General features: G+C 27.1%; 4 protein-coding genes across 4 annotated transcripts; 2 read left to right on the top strand and 2 right to left on the bottom strand.

The window, feature by feature from the left end:
- Positions 1 to 2,005: 2,005 nt before the first annotated feature.
- OCT59_011774 (uncharacterized protein) lies at positions 2,006 to 2,676 on the bottom strand (the record flags this gene model as incomplete). Its single annotated transcript, XM_066134003.1, has 2 exons — positions 2,006 to 2,263; positions 2,340 to 2,676. Coding segments are annotated over 2 exons (339 nt in total). The 3' UTR covers positions 2,006 to 2,261.
- A 1,687-nt stretch (positions 2,677 to 4,363) lies between these two features.
- On the top strand, positions 4,364 to 5,329 carry OCT59_011773 (uncharacterized protein; the record flags this gene model as incomplete). Its single annotated transcript, XM_066134002.1, has 1 exon — positions 4,364 to 5,329. The coding sequence occupies one exon, from the start codon at positions 4,364 to 4,366 to the stop codon at positions 5,327 to 5,329; it is 966 nt and encodes a 321-aa protein (XP_065989309.1).
- Positions 5,330 to 12,813: 7,484 nt separating this feature from the next.
- Positions 12,814 to 13,224, bottom strand: OCT59_011772 (uncharacterized protein; the record flags this gene model as incomplete). The annotated part of the gene is made up of 1 exon (XM_025325868.1): positions 12,814 to 13,224. One exon carries the CDS (start codon positions 13,222 to 13,224, stop codon positions 12,814 to 12,816), a length of 411 nt encoding a protein of 136 aa, XP_025179120.1.
- A 1,201-nt stretch (positions 13,225 to 14,425) lies between these two features.
- OCT59_011771 (uncharacterized protein) lies at positions 14,426 to 15,676 on the top strand (the record flags this gene model as incomplete). The annotated part of the gene is made up of 1 exon (XM_025310757.1): positions 14,426 to 15,676. The coding sequence occupies one exon, from the start codon at positions 14,426 to 14,428 to the stop codon at positions 15,674 to 15,676; it is 1,251 nt and encodes a 416-aa protein (XP_025179119.1).
- Positions 15,677 to 16,059: the final 383 nt, after the last annotated feature.

Raw genomic sequence — 16,059 nt, 5'->3', positions numbered from 1 at the left:
AGAAAACACAAAAGAGAAGACATGAAAAAGAAGACATAACTGAATGGAGCATTACTGGTTTCCTAAATGAGTGCAAAGTGGCTTAAGGGAGGTGTGTTTTTTTTTTATATTGCAAAGAGTATTTTTTTTTTAATGGAAATAAAGAATTTATTAATGAAATAAAATACTTTTTAACGAAAATATAATATTCTTTTAACAAAATAAGTTATTTTTTAATAATTTATTTTCTTAGAAAAAAAAAAATTATAATATCTTTTCACCATATATACAGTATATTCAATACTATATTTTAATAAATTTTATTATTAGAGAAAATAAAAAAAACAAATGGTGGCTTGGTTGTGCCACAGATGTAACTTCCTGGTGTATTATTATATATTAAGCATTTTTAAATAAAATAAATATTAGTGATATTACTAAACAATTATAAAGTGTTTAATTAAAAAAGAATTATTTAATACAACTAGCCAGTATTTTTTTTGTTCCAGTACCCACCACAGAACATGGGACTGACGGGAGTTTGATCAAGGGATCAATGAATCAATGATCAAGGATCGGAGCATATTATATTTTAATAAGTAAATTTCACCCTGCACAAAAAAATCCTATCTGTCATCCTTCTCTATAGACATCCTTGACTAACATACGCGAAACTAACAAGTCTCACTAGACCCGAATTCTTATCCCTTGTAATGGGAAATGAGTGTCGCCAGAACGAAATCAATTTGGCAACGAATTAACTAAGCTTCTGAAAACTAAGATCTACAAATGTACCATGTGATTGCTACGGAAAAAATAATTTATCCGATCAGTTCATTAACTCTGGTTCTTCTCTATTCCTTTGACTTTTTTTTGTCTAGTATAATTTTTTTTGCAGCGCTATATGAAACTGAATCCAGTGACGAAGAAAAGAAAATCTCTTTGTCAAGTAAAAGACCATAAATTTGTTGATTTGAATAAATTGATAAATTTATATTGTGTAAATAAAGTCATAAAAACTTTTTTTTATTTTTTTTTGCATAAGTAAATATTGCGTAATATGTAGTGTAACGTTTAATTTTATTTTATTTTTTTTTAAATGAAAAAAAAAATAAAGAAAAAATATATATATAACCCATCGATTCATAAGGAGGGTGGGTGGGCGTTATACTCTTAGATTTAGGATTCATTATTCTTATTCTTAAATCCAATAATCAAAATCCAAGATATTAAATTCGCAGGGAAACTTTTCGTGTTGATCACAACCAAAAAAGAGTATACTTTGCAAGTGTTTTGATGATCGTTTAACCGGGAGTCTATGGGGCACTTTATTTTAAAAAATATGAAAAAAAATTGTAACACTATATTTCAGAGAGTACGACAGATTACCGAATAGGAAAAGGCCATTGTCTGTTTTTTACTCTACGATAATAACCAATAACGTCAGTAAATGAAAATTTAGTAGTTGAGACGAATATTAAATGAATAAAATTTAAAAAATTAAAACATATAAGCGAAAGTTTTTTTTTTAAAAAAAAAAGAATAAAACTAAGTTATAACTTATTTTGATTAGCATTATTGATACGTAATTAACTCTTTAATCTATCAATTATATAACAAAAAATAAGAGGTATTTTAATCGTAGAATTAAGTGTAAAATGAAAAATGCTTGTTTCAAGTTGCATACGCAAAAATTATAATAATCTTTGTTGAACTCATAGCGATACCTTTATTATCTTCTAATTTTACAATTTTACTAGTATATAGACTATATTAACGAAAAAATTATATTTAATTCAGACTTATTAGAGGATGCATTCTATCGCCAACGATGGACGTATTTTATACTAAGCGATAATTTTACGTTATATTTGGTATTGAGACTAAAGAGTGGCTATCTCTCCTTCTACTACTTTATTAAATTATGAAACATGAAATCTTCAATAAACAATAAAATACCCTGTATATTAGATCGCTCAGTTTATTAATTTAATAAATGTAAAATCATGATGAAAGTTTTAAAATTATAATAAAGTAATAAAGTGTAAAACTATTTTTATTATTATTATGATTTACAGTCAATAGTAGAATAAAATGAGCATAAATCGATTTATTGTTCAATAATTATTCGATCTACTCGATTATGGCGGTTGAGTACTAATTATTAAACTAATAAAAATAGTTAAATAATAATAGTAAGCGAGTTCTACTTAGAGAACAATAAAAAACTAATGAAAAAGGCTAAAAGAAACAAGTGATAAGAAAGACAAAATTTTCCGGTTTTCTGATATAAGAGAAGATAGCATAGTTAGGACTAAGTCTGAATGATAATAGATAACTAAAGTAAAAAACGCACTTACAATAAAGAAGATTTCTTAAAATTGTCTGTATTACGTGTGATTTCTCACTGTCTATATAATGTATATTGATGTAGCGACTTAAGGCGTTATACATATCTACATTGTTTCCGACCGGTTTGAAGTCGTGGTTTGCACATTTAAACTGCCAACTGCTCCAAAGGCTGCCATGATTGCACGAAGTACACACTATCTTCATGTGAGTTCCTATTTTCATTCTACCACCACAACTCGCATGCCACCAGTGAGTAATCACATCTTTCTTTGGACATTCTTTAACCGGTACTGGACACTGGAGAGCTAACCATTCTTCATTTGAATCTGGTGGATAATAACCCATAGTGAATAAATTGGATTATTTTAATAATGTCAACAATCAATTCTTTATATAAGAAATTGACTGGTCTTTATAAGAGGTTTTTTGGAATTTAATATAAATTGTTTCGAAAAGGTCCGTCAATGAAACATTTATTTGCCGATAACTTGATGATTAGATAACTTAGAACTATCTGAAATTTTAATATAATCATTAATAAGTATTGTTCTTTTAGATTGTAGAGAGGGATTTCTGAATTGCCTTTTTAATTATTATGGATGTAAGATTTCGAAGATAGAACTTACTAATCTAAGTAAAATTCGCAATCAATTTTGGAATATTTATTTACTGATAACTTAACTGTTAATGATTAAATAGATTAAATAGCTTGGAACCGGCTGAAATTTTACATAATCATTAATGAATAAGTCATTAATATTATTCTTCTTTTTAGATTATAGGCGTAGCATTTCAGCATTGCATTTTAAATCATTTTATGGTGTAATATTTCGGAGGTAGTACTTTCTCGCGAAATTTTTAGCGAATTCGCGTTCTAATCTTAACCAATTTTGGAATATTTATTTACTAATAACTTAATGATTAAATAGATTGGATGGCTTGGAACTGGTTAAAATTTTACATGATCATAAGTCATTAATATTGTTCTTTTTTTTAGATTGTAGGGTGGCATTTCAATATTGCCTTTTAATCATTATATGGTGCAAGATTTCGGAGGTAGGACTTTTTAGCGAAATTAACAACTGAAAATTGTGCGACTTAAATTTTAATTAAATTTTGAAACATTTATTTACTAATTCGGCTAAAGCTTCACATGATTATTAATAATTAAGTCATTGATATTGTTCTTTTTTTAGATTGTAGGGTGGCATTTCAATATTGCCTTTTAATCATTATATGGTGCAAGATTTCGGAAGTAGGACTTTTTAGCGAAATTAACAAAATTGTGCGACTTAAATTTTAATCAAATTTTGAAACATTTATTTACTAATTCGGCTAAAGTTTCAAATAATTAAGTCATTAATATTGTTCCTTTTTTAGAATGTAGATTGGCATATCAATATTGCCTTTTAATCATTATATGGTGCAAGATTTCGGAGGTAGAACTTTTAACGAAATTAACAAAATTGTGCGACTTAAATATTAATCAAATTTTGAAACATTTATTTACTAATTCGGAACTGGCTAAAGCTTCATATGATCATTAATAATTAAGTCATTAATATTGTTCCTTTTTTAGATTGTAACGTAGCATTTCACCATTACCTTTTAAATCATTTTATGGTGTAATATTTCGGGGTAGAACTTTTTAGTGAAATTTAACGAAATTGCGCGCCTAATTTAAGTAATTTACAATCAAATTTTAGAATATTTATTAATTTGAAACTGGCTGAATCTTTGCATAATCATTAATAATTAAGTCATTAATTAATATTGTTTTTTTTTTTAGACTGTAGATGTGGCATTTCGACATTGCCTTTTTAATCATTTTATGGTGTAAGATTTAGGAGGTAGAGTTATGCAAATTATTTTCTTATATATTATTCTTATTTTCTCATTTAATTCTATTTTTCTTTTTCTAGTAAATCCTTTCGAAAAAAGCAAGGTATGTTATGAAATAATATTTTTTTCTATCTAAATTTTCTATTAAGTGATATTATTTTTCTTTCGTAATAGAAAAAACAAAAAAGAAATGTTATTACAATTGCTAGCTCAACCCTTAGCCGCTGACGCTTTGACGGCATTGGATACCTTTTTGAACTCACTCGAACCTCTTGAAGGTTATATTGTAAAAACAGGTCGTAAAATTAATTTGCAACTTTATGGTTCTGGAAGAAGTATCAAAGATTTTAATGGAACCGCTTCGCAATTTCAAAACGCAATTGTGCTCCAGCTAATGGGCTGTGCGCTGACTTTTAGTCAACAACATAATCCATCTCTATCCTTCCCTATTATGAAACTAGCCAAAGATAACTTTTATAAATGGGTATATCTTTCACAAGTGCCTAGGGATAGGGATATATGTCATTTTCTAATCGAGATACACGATACGTTAGAAGGTAGATTTGAAAATATTTTAAAGCAAAAAAACCCAGGGACACAAAGCCAAATTACATTAGAAAGCAATAACAAGGCGCTTTTCTCCTACCAACAAGAACTTAGTAAGGTTGATGATTTTAGGAAATCCGCTGGTAATAAAGTTTTAGGTGAATTACCATTTCAGCAAATTGAAGGGGATGAAGAAGATCGAAATAAGGGCGAGGCTATTTTCAAAGAAATTGAGTCAATGTATCGTTTCGAGCATAGCGAATACGATTTGTACTCTCCCTACGAAAAACAGCAAAATACTTATAATAATAATCCTGCTCACTCTTCCTATGCTGAACAGCAACAAAATACTTATAATATTAATCCTGCTCACTCTTCCTATGCTGAACAGCAGCAAAATACTTATAACAATAATCCTGCTCACTCTTCCTATGCTGAACAGCAGCAAAATACTTATAACAATAATTCTGCTCATTCTTCCTATGCTGAACAGCAGCAAAATACTTATAACAATAATTCTGCTCACTCTTCCTATGCTGAACAGCAGCAAAATACTTATAACAATAATCCTGCTCGCTCTTCCTATGCTGAACAGCAGCAAAATATTTAATAATAATAATCCTGCTCGGAATAAAGAATTATCTGCTAGTAATTTGGTAAGCGATGATAACATTTCAAACAATGATAGTCTTTCTTTACTAAATTAACAAAAATAACATTGATTTAACCTGTATATTTTTGTTATTTAGGGTTTGCTTAGGTAATTTACTTAAATGTTTCAAGGAAGTGATAGCATGAAGATAATTTCATCTTTTAATCTTTCAAAGAAAATGTGTTTGTCAAATGCCAATTAAAAATCAATTTATTGTCTTCATTTTTTATTCTGTTAATTAAAAACATAATGTATAAAAAATATTGGACCTAACGTAAGAAATATTTTATGATATATTCGGTATATGAGGAATATATTAATAAACATATTTTCAATATTTTATTATGCGGCTCAGTTGTTAATATTTTTATAATTGTGTAATTGCGCGTTTTTTAATGAAAAAAAAATCTAAGTACAAAAAAAAACTTGAAAACAAATCCAAAAAACGTATCTGTATATTTTTTTATTTTATATTTTTAACAATACTTTTATTCCAAATTCATATTTTTTTTTTAATATTTCTTTAGCGAAAACAGTATTTTTTAATGAAATAAAGAATTTATTAATGAAATAAAGTACTTTTTAACGAAAATATAATATTTTTTAACAAAATAAGTTATTTTTCGAAAATTATAAAACGCACCAGTGGTGTCGAACACCGTATCACGTGATATTATTTCATAGTATTACATAATTATTTATTTTACACCGGCAACGCGTTCCTTTGTTTTTCTTGGTTTGGGAATGTTACTAACGTTCCCTTTTAGTATAAATATCATTACCTAAACAATTATAAAGTGTTTAATTAAAACAAAATTTAAATTATATAATAATGGTTAATAGACTTGACCCTTGATAAAGGTAAAAGAATGTAAGATGAATATTTAATACAAATTAGATTATTCTTAAAAATTTTTAATAGCTTTCAAATAGCACCAAGGTAAATAATAAAATCTCAGGTAGTAAAAATATTACTTTTTTTGTTGGATTAAATATTGTAATATACAAATTTCGATGAATTTGGTATAATTAATCCTCTAATAATCTAAAATCAATTTATAATTGATTTGTCCTTAGATCTTGATTTATTCCATAATGTTTACCGATAAACTTTCATAGTAAATAAATTTATGATCTAGTATCATGCATAATGGTAATAAATAATTAATCGTTGATTTCCACTAATTGATTTTTTTATTGTTGGTATAAATCTTAATAATTTTATAAATAAGCAGGTAATTTTAAATTTTTTTTATTGTACAAAATTTTTTTATTCTATGATAAGGTAATTGCCTACTAATAATCATGGAATAAAATATTATGTTGAAAATTATTCTTTTTGAATTTTAAAAATTTTTTTTCGTGAATTGTTATATAAACTAAATTTCATTTTTTAAATACAGTATATGTATTGTCCCTTTATCTTTAATAGAAGTAGTATACACATAAAAATTAGAGTAAATTTACATAGTAAGTCAAATAACTTAATACCATGAAAATTCTGATTATTGTTTGAGAAATCAAAATTTTCTTTTTTGTAAGTAAATGGTTTATAATAAATAATGAGGATATCTTCTAGCAAGAAAATATTTCTTAAAAAGAACATGTCTTTGAAAGTTTCTGGAACATTTGCAACAAATAACTCATATCAGGATATAACCATTATTTTTGCTGTTACACTCAAATCGAACATAAAAGATAATATCATAACAAGAAATAGATTGTATCGTGAAATATATATACCATTTTAATAAGTTGAAAGTTTGAATACATTGGAAGCTTATGTTTTATGCATTAAAATTCTACGTTAAATTAAGATATAAATTTACTGTATAATATGTAGTAAATGTTTTTTTATAAGTAAAATAAGTCTTAAACTTGAGATAAATTTTATAAAACAATTGTTAGATAATGTTTTATAACCAACATTTATTTCAAATTATATATGTAAAAACATTATTTCTATTGTAGGAAGATTCAAACGAAATTCTTGCAATTAGACAGATAGAATATGCGCAATAAATGCAATAAATGAGTTTATTTAATGAATTCTATGTAAATGGATTAATTATATTTTTCTCTAGAGTGATTTAACGATACATATATAATAAACATAGATAGATTAATGACCAAATATGTTACTGTACTGTACATAAATTATGGTTTAATTATTATATGTAAACTGTAGAAATGTTTTTATAAGTTTATTCTCATTATAGTAGTTTTGGTTTTTTTAAAAAAATACAAAAATACAACATATTTTGGATTAAATAATATCATGCAAATATCCTGATAAAACATTACAGATAAATCAACAGTCTCTTAGAGTCAGATTTTGTATATTCTCGAATTTCAAATATTCTTATTGCAAACCATCTCTTAATGAGTAAAATCAAAGAGTTAGTTAATTAAAAATTGGAGGATGCTTAAAGTCGTTTAGCAACAGCCATTATTTTCATTATTTTTAAAATCTTTGAACCCATAAATATCTAAATAGTAAAAAAAACTTATACTAAGATGTTTATATATTAATAAAAGTTAGAATGTATAGAGAATGGTAAGATATGATAACCATTAACGGATTCTCATCAACTTCCAATAGAACCCCGAGTCAATCGAGCCATATATATAGGTCAGGGAGATCGGCACACATTTATAACTCTACGCATTTCTCAGGGCCGGCACTATGTAATGCTGGTCGGAATTATCCACAAATGGAAGCAATCTACATGATTTTGGCTCATTCTAAGCAAATAACCAGGACCTGACCTTTCTATGTATAACTTGGGGTCCTCTTCCAACAGTAAAGTATAATATTTAGCATATTTACCAAATTCTAATATGAGTTGACTTCAAACATTTTGATAGATTTAAAGATAACTAAATTTTTTTTTTTGTAAACTGAAAAATTAAGCAGGGCTTAGAATTAAACAGGCTTAGAATTGAGTAGAGCTTAGAATTAAACAATTCTTGGCTTTTTGCAAGACTTAGTATTAAACTGGATAAGGCTAAGCCAAGGCTAAGGCTTAGAATTGGATAGGGCTTAGGATTAAACTTAATAGGGCTTAAAAAATCTGAACAAGGCTTATTATAAATAGTACAAGCACTTTGCATATCAGATAAATTTTTTAAAAAAATATTGAACATAATGAAATTTGTAGCAATTTAAGTGAATTAATTATAAAATGTTTTTGCTCATTTATTTCATTTATTTCCACTGAGTACTACTAATTGAATATAATATGATGTTATAATTGGGAACTACAAAAATAATTAAACTGATTTTAGAATTTAGACTTACCAATAAGATTATTGATAAAAATTGAATCATTGGGCATTAATCTCAAAACTGAAAGAATTTACTGTAAAAAAAAGGGTAGATAACCTAAAATGAAAAAATAGATCTTTAACAAGAATTAAACAACTACAATGAGTCAAAACATCAACTCTAGGGGAATGATAAAAATTATCATTAGAATTCGTTATTAAATTCTTTTCATAAAAGGCAATACCATAATATATTAAACAATAAACATGTAAAAAAGACTAGAAAAAGATCCCAATTTTTTTCATTTTTCCTCATTGTTCTTTTAAAACATCATTATTTTAAAATCTTCAAAATTACAAATTTTTTTACATTGAAGTTGAGTGCAGCCAAGGATATTAACGATTCTACTAAAGCTTATACAAGATATAAATGAGTGTCAGAGGTTTATAAATATGTGCCGAAAGGTAGTTACCTTTCGATTTCAGTGCCTAATAGTTATTGGCGTATAATTCATAAAGGAAATTTTAATTCTATTATTGAATCTTGGAAGGGAAAGGAATGAAACGTACATTTCATTTAAAACCAAATTTGGTTTGTTAAAAAACAAAAATGTCAAAATGATGACACTGCAAGACTAAAAACATTAAGCAGGATTATTAAAATTCAGGTTCTGTGACTTAAATTAAGATGAAATCAAAACTACCTGCACAACTATACATACATAGTTGATAGAAGAAATAACTTTATCAGATTTATTACATACAACAGTAATATCTTCTAAAACTAAATCATTTTGAAGATTTTCTTGAGCATGTCATGAACATTTTGATGTATGCCATTTTCCAAACATGCAGGTTTATTAAAAAGCAAAAATGTCAAAATGATGACACTGCAAGACTAAAATCATTAAGCAGGATTATTGTCTTAACCTGATATCACAACTACCTGCAAAATATACATAGTTGATAAAAGAAACAATTTTTATCAACTTTATTAACAACAGCAAAATCTTCTAAAACTAAATCATTTTAATATTTTAGAGTTTTATACAGATGGTTCTCTTCTAAAAGATAATTCATCCGGTCATGCCAAAATATTAAAGAGATTTACACTGGACTAGATAATCATAATCAGAAATATTTAAAATGTTTATTGAAGAATTTCAGGATTTGGAAAGTATTAAAATTAATATTTCTGGAAGTTCAAATGAAAAAGAATTATTTGAAATTATCAAAGATTGTCCATGATGGATTTTGGATGGATTTTTACAACTGATTATCATTAGATATTAAAATATAATGGTTCTATGACTCAATAGGCTAGTTTTACCAAGGCTGAAATAGTAGAGATTCTTACTGCTCTTATCATTTGTCCTTCTGATAGTAAAGTTAATATTTTCACAGACTCTGCCTGTGTAATTAGCACCTTTAAAAACTCCAATTCAAATTTCTCCTTATAGAATCCCTAATCAAAATAGTCATCTGTCATTTAATAATTATATTATTAACAATTATGACATTAGAAAGTCACTTGAAAGACTCATTAATTATAGAATGTTAGAACATCATATTAGCCACAAAAATTTAACACAACTAAAAGACTTTACGTTAGATCATATAATAAACTGTGAATACTCACAATATTGGATAAAATTAAACCCTTTTGACAGTTCTACCAACCTCAAATTCAGCAAAATAGTTGGATGGCGTATAAAAAATTCTAACTACCAACTTCTGATGCTAGATATTCAGTTCTTAATAGAAATTATCCTGATCTTCTAAATTGCTTCGACACCTGTTTCTTTATAATAATACTCAAGAAACCAATTATCACCTATGGATGTGCCCTGACGTTATAACAAAACTTTCTGATTTTTGAAAAACATTATTCTACTTTCAAGATCTTAATTTCCTCCAACACTGACAAATACTCAGCCTTATACAACAACATGATCAGATTTTGCCACGTCTTTTGCTGGATAACCAATCCTCCAACTTTTATTTTGGAAGCCCCCAAACTTCATTGTATCCTACTTAACTTAATCTCTAAAGAATTAATTCACCATTTTAAAGCAACCAGAATTAACAAAACTTTGACAAAAAAATTATTAGCAACCTTCCTGTTTGATCTACACCAGGACATTTACAAGACCATTTTTCCATTCTTTGGAAAGAATGTCACATAATATAACCAAAAATTCATTCTCATCTTACCATCATGATAAAAGACGAAAAGACACATCAAAACCTCAAAAAAATAGTCGTTCTAATTTATAACACATTCACGGCTATCTCAATCCCTTTAATGATGCAAGATGAGCACATGATAACTCAATCTTATAGATTTATCTAGCAAGTTTGAATTTCCTCCATAACCTACCTTGGCTATCATCTTTAAATATTGATTTATCATCATCTAATTTTACACATTCTGTGCATTCTAATACTGTAGATTTATTTTATTTTTTAATATAGTCCCTTTGATATTATATATAGATTTTTTCTTTTTTGTTTTTTGTAGATTATCTCAGTATTTTTTTAGTGCGTTCATTTTCTCAGTAGCGGAGTTTTACTGTACCATCGAAGGGTGAGGTCCAGGTGCTGGGATGAATATCGATATTCCATCTGCATAGAACCCTCTTTGTATTTTTTTTTGTGTACATACGGTTGTTTTTGGGATGGATCCCAATAACCACTCTTTAAGAAATAAAATAAATAAAATAAATATTTTCCTGTTGATCCATATCCGAATGGCAGATACTATTTTGATCTGGATATTATCCAACAGATGATCCTATCCTCTACATCTCGATGGTATGTATTCGGACATATGTGGTAGATTTTTATCTTCAAATTATAATGCTGATGGATATCCGCACTCGGCACTGTCTGTATCTCCGGGTGAGATAGACGTAAACCAATCATAGATCCCATGTCAGCTAAATTCACTAGTTCTAGAAAACTGGTGGATAGGAATTCTCATCAGATTTTCGTTTTTCATTTAAAGTGTCGATATCTTTGTCATTTAATTTGATAGTAATCATAATCCTCAATGTTTTTATTTAATGTATTATATTTCTTGGTAATATAGTGTGAAATCTCTAAATACATATAAATTCCTAAAAAACAAATATCTTGTTAATGTAAAAATTCTAACTGATAATTTAAATAGATATGACCTTCAACTTTAAAATTATCAGATGTTTTTACTTTTCTAAATTGCCGTTTAAAATTCATAATTTCAATGTAAATCTAAATTATAAGAAAAAATAACAAATACCATTATGAATTAAATTTTATTGCAAGTACATGCTCAGACTTACATAATAAAGCATGAAATTCAATTTGCAATCAATGGAAATTCATAAAAAAGCTGGAAAATTGTCGGATATTCATCGTCATATTACGTCATAAGACATCATATCACGTGATTATAAATCTTGATTTCTGATTGGTTCATATTAGTATTATTATAAAATATAATAAATTAATCCTTTTGAAAATGATTTTTTATTCCATAAATGTATCATATTCACGGAATTTATAACATCAAAGACGTGGAGACTATCCGATTTTTAGTTATTTGCCGTAAATGTATCATATTCACGGAGTAGATAAAATTTATAAAATTCAGTCATATGATCGGAATTTTAAGCTCTGTCGGCTATTATGTAGGTTCTGTACTGCAGTGTAACTATTTCAAATTATAATTTTGAAAAAATAACAAAATACCCGAAAAATTCCGTAAAAACTCCGTAGATCTGCCGCATGATCGCCAGCGAATAAAAATACGAAATTCTCTTTCTGCTCGGCGCTATGAACATGTGGTGGAACGTAAACATTCATTCTGAATGAATAAAGTTATAGTGAAACATTTTTTTTTTTCATTAATTGTTTTTTGAGCAAAATTTGGTGGTCTATAACTAATTATATGTATTAATAAAAGCGAAACTTTGGTAAAGCATATTAATTCTTGTAACAAATAATCATTTTTAAAAATCATAAATCATAATTTATTTCAAAATCTTAATGAACGCACTAATATAATTTAAGTCATTATACGATACCTAATAATTTCTTATAATCTTAAAATAAAAAAAAAACATAAAAAAATAAAGGACAAATGTTGTGGAGGGAATAAGAAAATAAAGATCATTTAAAATATATAGTATGGTTTACTGAAATGCGTCTTCATTAATGTATAATTTAAACATTTCATCAGCTATTCTATTATCTTCATTTTTATGTGATGCAGGCGAAATATTTTCATGATTTTTATTCAAATGATTGTTATTAGCGATTTTCCTGTTATTACGGCAGTTATCATCAAAAATTATTTTTAATTCATCCATCGAGTTATATTGAGGAAGAATTACCGGTTGTTGCGTTTGTGAAGCGATAGATTTAATAATTCTTTGATTGTCGGCGTATAGAATGAAAGAGTTTTTAAAATCATTCGATGAAGAATTCCAGATCTCTCCTGCTTTAACGGCTTTCTCTTTAGGCGATAATTTTGGGAATTCTTCATCTAGTATCTTTTTATAAAAAGAATAAAAGATTATATAACCATTCGCTGATTTCGGCATATTTGAATAAAAAAGTAAATAAAAGGATGCTAAGAGAATGAACTTTCAAGCATCTTCTTATATACAGTTAAGAGCAGTAAAACGCTCATTATATTCCATAAGTAAAATTTCGAAAGAAGAAGTGAAACAAACAATGCTGGAATTAATAAAATCATTTTTGTAATATAAAAATAGAAAACTAAAAAGAAATTTTGTTCAAAAAGAATCATATCCTAGAATTAAATTTTTTAATCAAAGAAATTTATCCATGAAAATTTTTTATCAACTTTCAGTTTACTAAAAGTGGCTCCTTCCTCTTTTACGTTTTAATAATTTAACAAATTATCTCCGGATTCCGACCAAATTTGGTTATGCTTAATGTTAACAAATTTGGAAAGGTTCAAATTATTTACTAGCGAATAAAGGAAATTGAATTGAGGCGTACTTAAAGTTTCCTTAATTTTTTTTTATACCAGAATATTTTGTTCAAGTTGGTGAAACCATTATCAAAGTTATGGAAATAATGAACAATGTGTAGTTTAAATTGTGATCAACTAATTACACACGTGAATTATGAAAAGCCACGACAAGAATGGTAAATCTAAGCCACATTAAATTTAAACTTCGCCTCGTGCCGATCAGGAATTTCGATTATTGTTTGTTTATCTTTTTTAGATATTGCACTGACGGTTAATTTCGTCGATATATATTCTCTTAATTTTGTGTGGAGATTATGGAACCAGACAAAGAAAAAAAAAATGTATTTAATTTGTTTATTTCACATTTTAGGATTTTATTTCTTTTTAAATTATTTTCTTTTATATATAAGGCATTGTTGTATTAAAATCTAGCTTGTTAATTATCTCTTTTTATCTAATCTTGTTTGTTAACGTAGAAAGAATTCCGTGTATTTCGTAAGGAATCGTAAATTACGTGCTTTGATGTCATTAACTTGTTTTAACGTTCATACGGACGGCTTAATTCCGATTTTTGTTTTCGAAAAAAAAAATGTGTTATGTTAAAAAAGAAAAATCCACCTTTCATCTTATGTTCTCTTTAGAAGTGAGTTTGCATCTAAGTCGTAATCCTTTTTATTATTAATTGAACCCACACAAATATATATAGAGATGTTTAGTTCTTGGTTTTACAAAAAAAAAAGTCCTAATATCAATTAAATAATCATAATATTTCAGTATTGAACTTTTCTTAAACCTTGAAAATAATGCCGCGCCGTAAATCACAAAAGTCTATCAAAAAAATGTTATCTAACAAATCTCCGAGAATTCAAAATCCTTGGATATCGTATTCAAATTATTTTTACAAGCAGCTTCGAAAAGAAAATCAAAAAATCAAACGTACGGATGCCGCAAAGTTGGCTAGTGTTGCATGGAAATCAATGTCAGCCGAACAAAAATATCCATGGTATCATTCATCTAATCTAAAGAAGATAGAAGGACTATTAAATTTATCCAATGTAAAATTGCTTGAATCTACGTATGATAATCAATTTATTATTGAAGATGTTTCATTAATGTCAATGAATCAAGCAAGAAAGAATAATTCAACGGAGGAAGATCATTGTTTAAATAGTATGATTCCTTCAGCTGCGAGTCAACCGATCAAAAACAAGAATGAAGAAAATTTTCTATCTACGTATGATAATCAATTTATCATTAAAGATGCTTCATTAATGTCATCGAATCAGGTAGAAATGAATAATTTAATGGAAGATCATTATTTAAATAGTGTGATTCCTTCTGTTGCGAGTCAACCGATTGACGAAGAGAAAAATGAGAATGAAGACACTTTTTCATTATTAAATTTATCCAACGTTGAATTCGAATATACGTATGATAATGTCATTGATGTTTCACTGATGTCAATGAACCAAACAAGAATGAATACTTTGACGGAGGAAGTTCATTGTTTAAATAATATGATTCCTTCAGTTGCGAGTCAACCGATTGACGAATCACTCGAATATACTTATGATAATCAATTTATCATTGAAAATGTCTCGCTAATGTCAATGAATCAGGTAGAAATGAATAATTTAATGGAAGATCATTATTTAAATAGTGTCATTCCTTCATTTGCAAGTCAACCGATTGACGAGAAAAATGAGTTTCCATTATTAAATTTAGGATTACTCGAATCTACGTATGATAATCAATTTATCATTGAAGATGTTCCACTAATGCCAATGAATCAAGCAACAATGAATAATCCAATAGAGGAAGATCATTTTTTAAATGGTGTGATTCCATCATTTGTGAATCAACCGATTTACGAGAGGAAAAATAAAATTGAAGAAATTTCTCCATTACATCTTACGTATGATAATCAATTTATCATTGAGGATGTTTCACTAATGTCAGTTGCGAGTCAACCGATTTACGAGGAGAAAAATAAAGATGAAGTAAACGATACAGATGATGTTATTGGTTCAAAAATGTTTGATTTCGTAAATTAGGATATGCTTTTGAACAATTAGATATTTAATAAATATTCATGTAAATATATACTTCGGTATTTAAGTATGCTTAGCGCCTTAATACCTATATAATATTGATGAATACAATAATTTTAAAATTTAATTAGCTCTATAATAAACAACAATCAAATTATTAAATGTTTGCGAAATTTAGATATAAGTTATATACCTAAGTAAAATTTCTAAGATTGTAAGATATGAATTCTAAGAGTGTCTCTAGTTGATATATTCTAGACAGAATTATCCAATGTAAATTAAATTCAGCTTTTTTAAATTACATTTTTTTTTTCGCTTAATTATTAACTTTGTGTAATTTTCAACATAATAAATAATTATGGTTTGATAAGCAAACTATTATTAAA

This window comes from Rhizophagus irregularis, chromosome 2 (assembly GCF_026210795.1).
Source record: "Rhizophagus irregularis chromosome 2, complete sequence".
In the NCBI taxonomy this organism is placed as follows: domain Eukaryota; kingdom Fungi; phylum Glomeromycota; class Glomeromycetes; order Glomerales; family Glomeraceae; genus Rhizophagus; species Rhizophagus irregularis.
The sequence above is the reverse complement of the archived record's forward strand: the minus strand, read 5'-3'. Positions and strand labels throughout refer to the sequence as shown.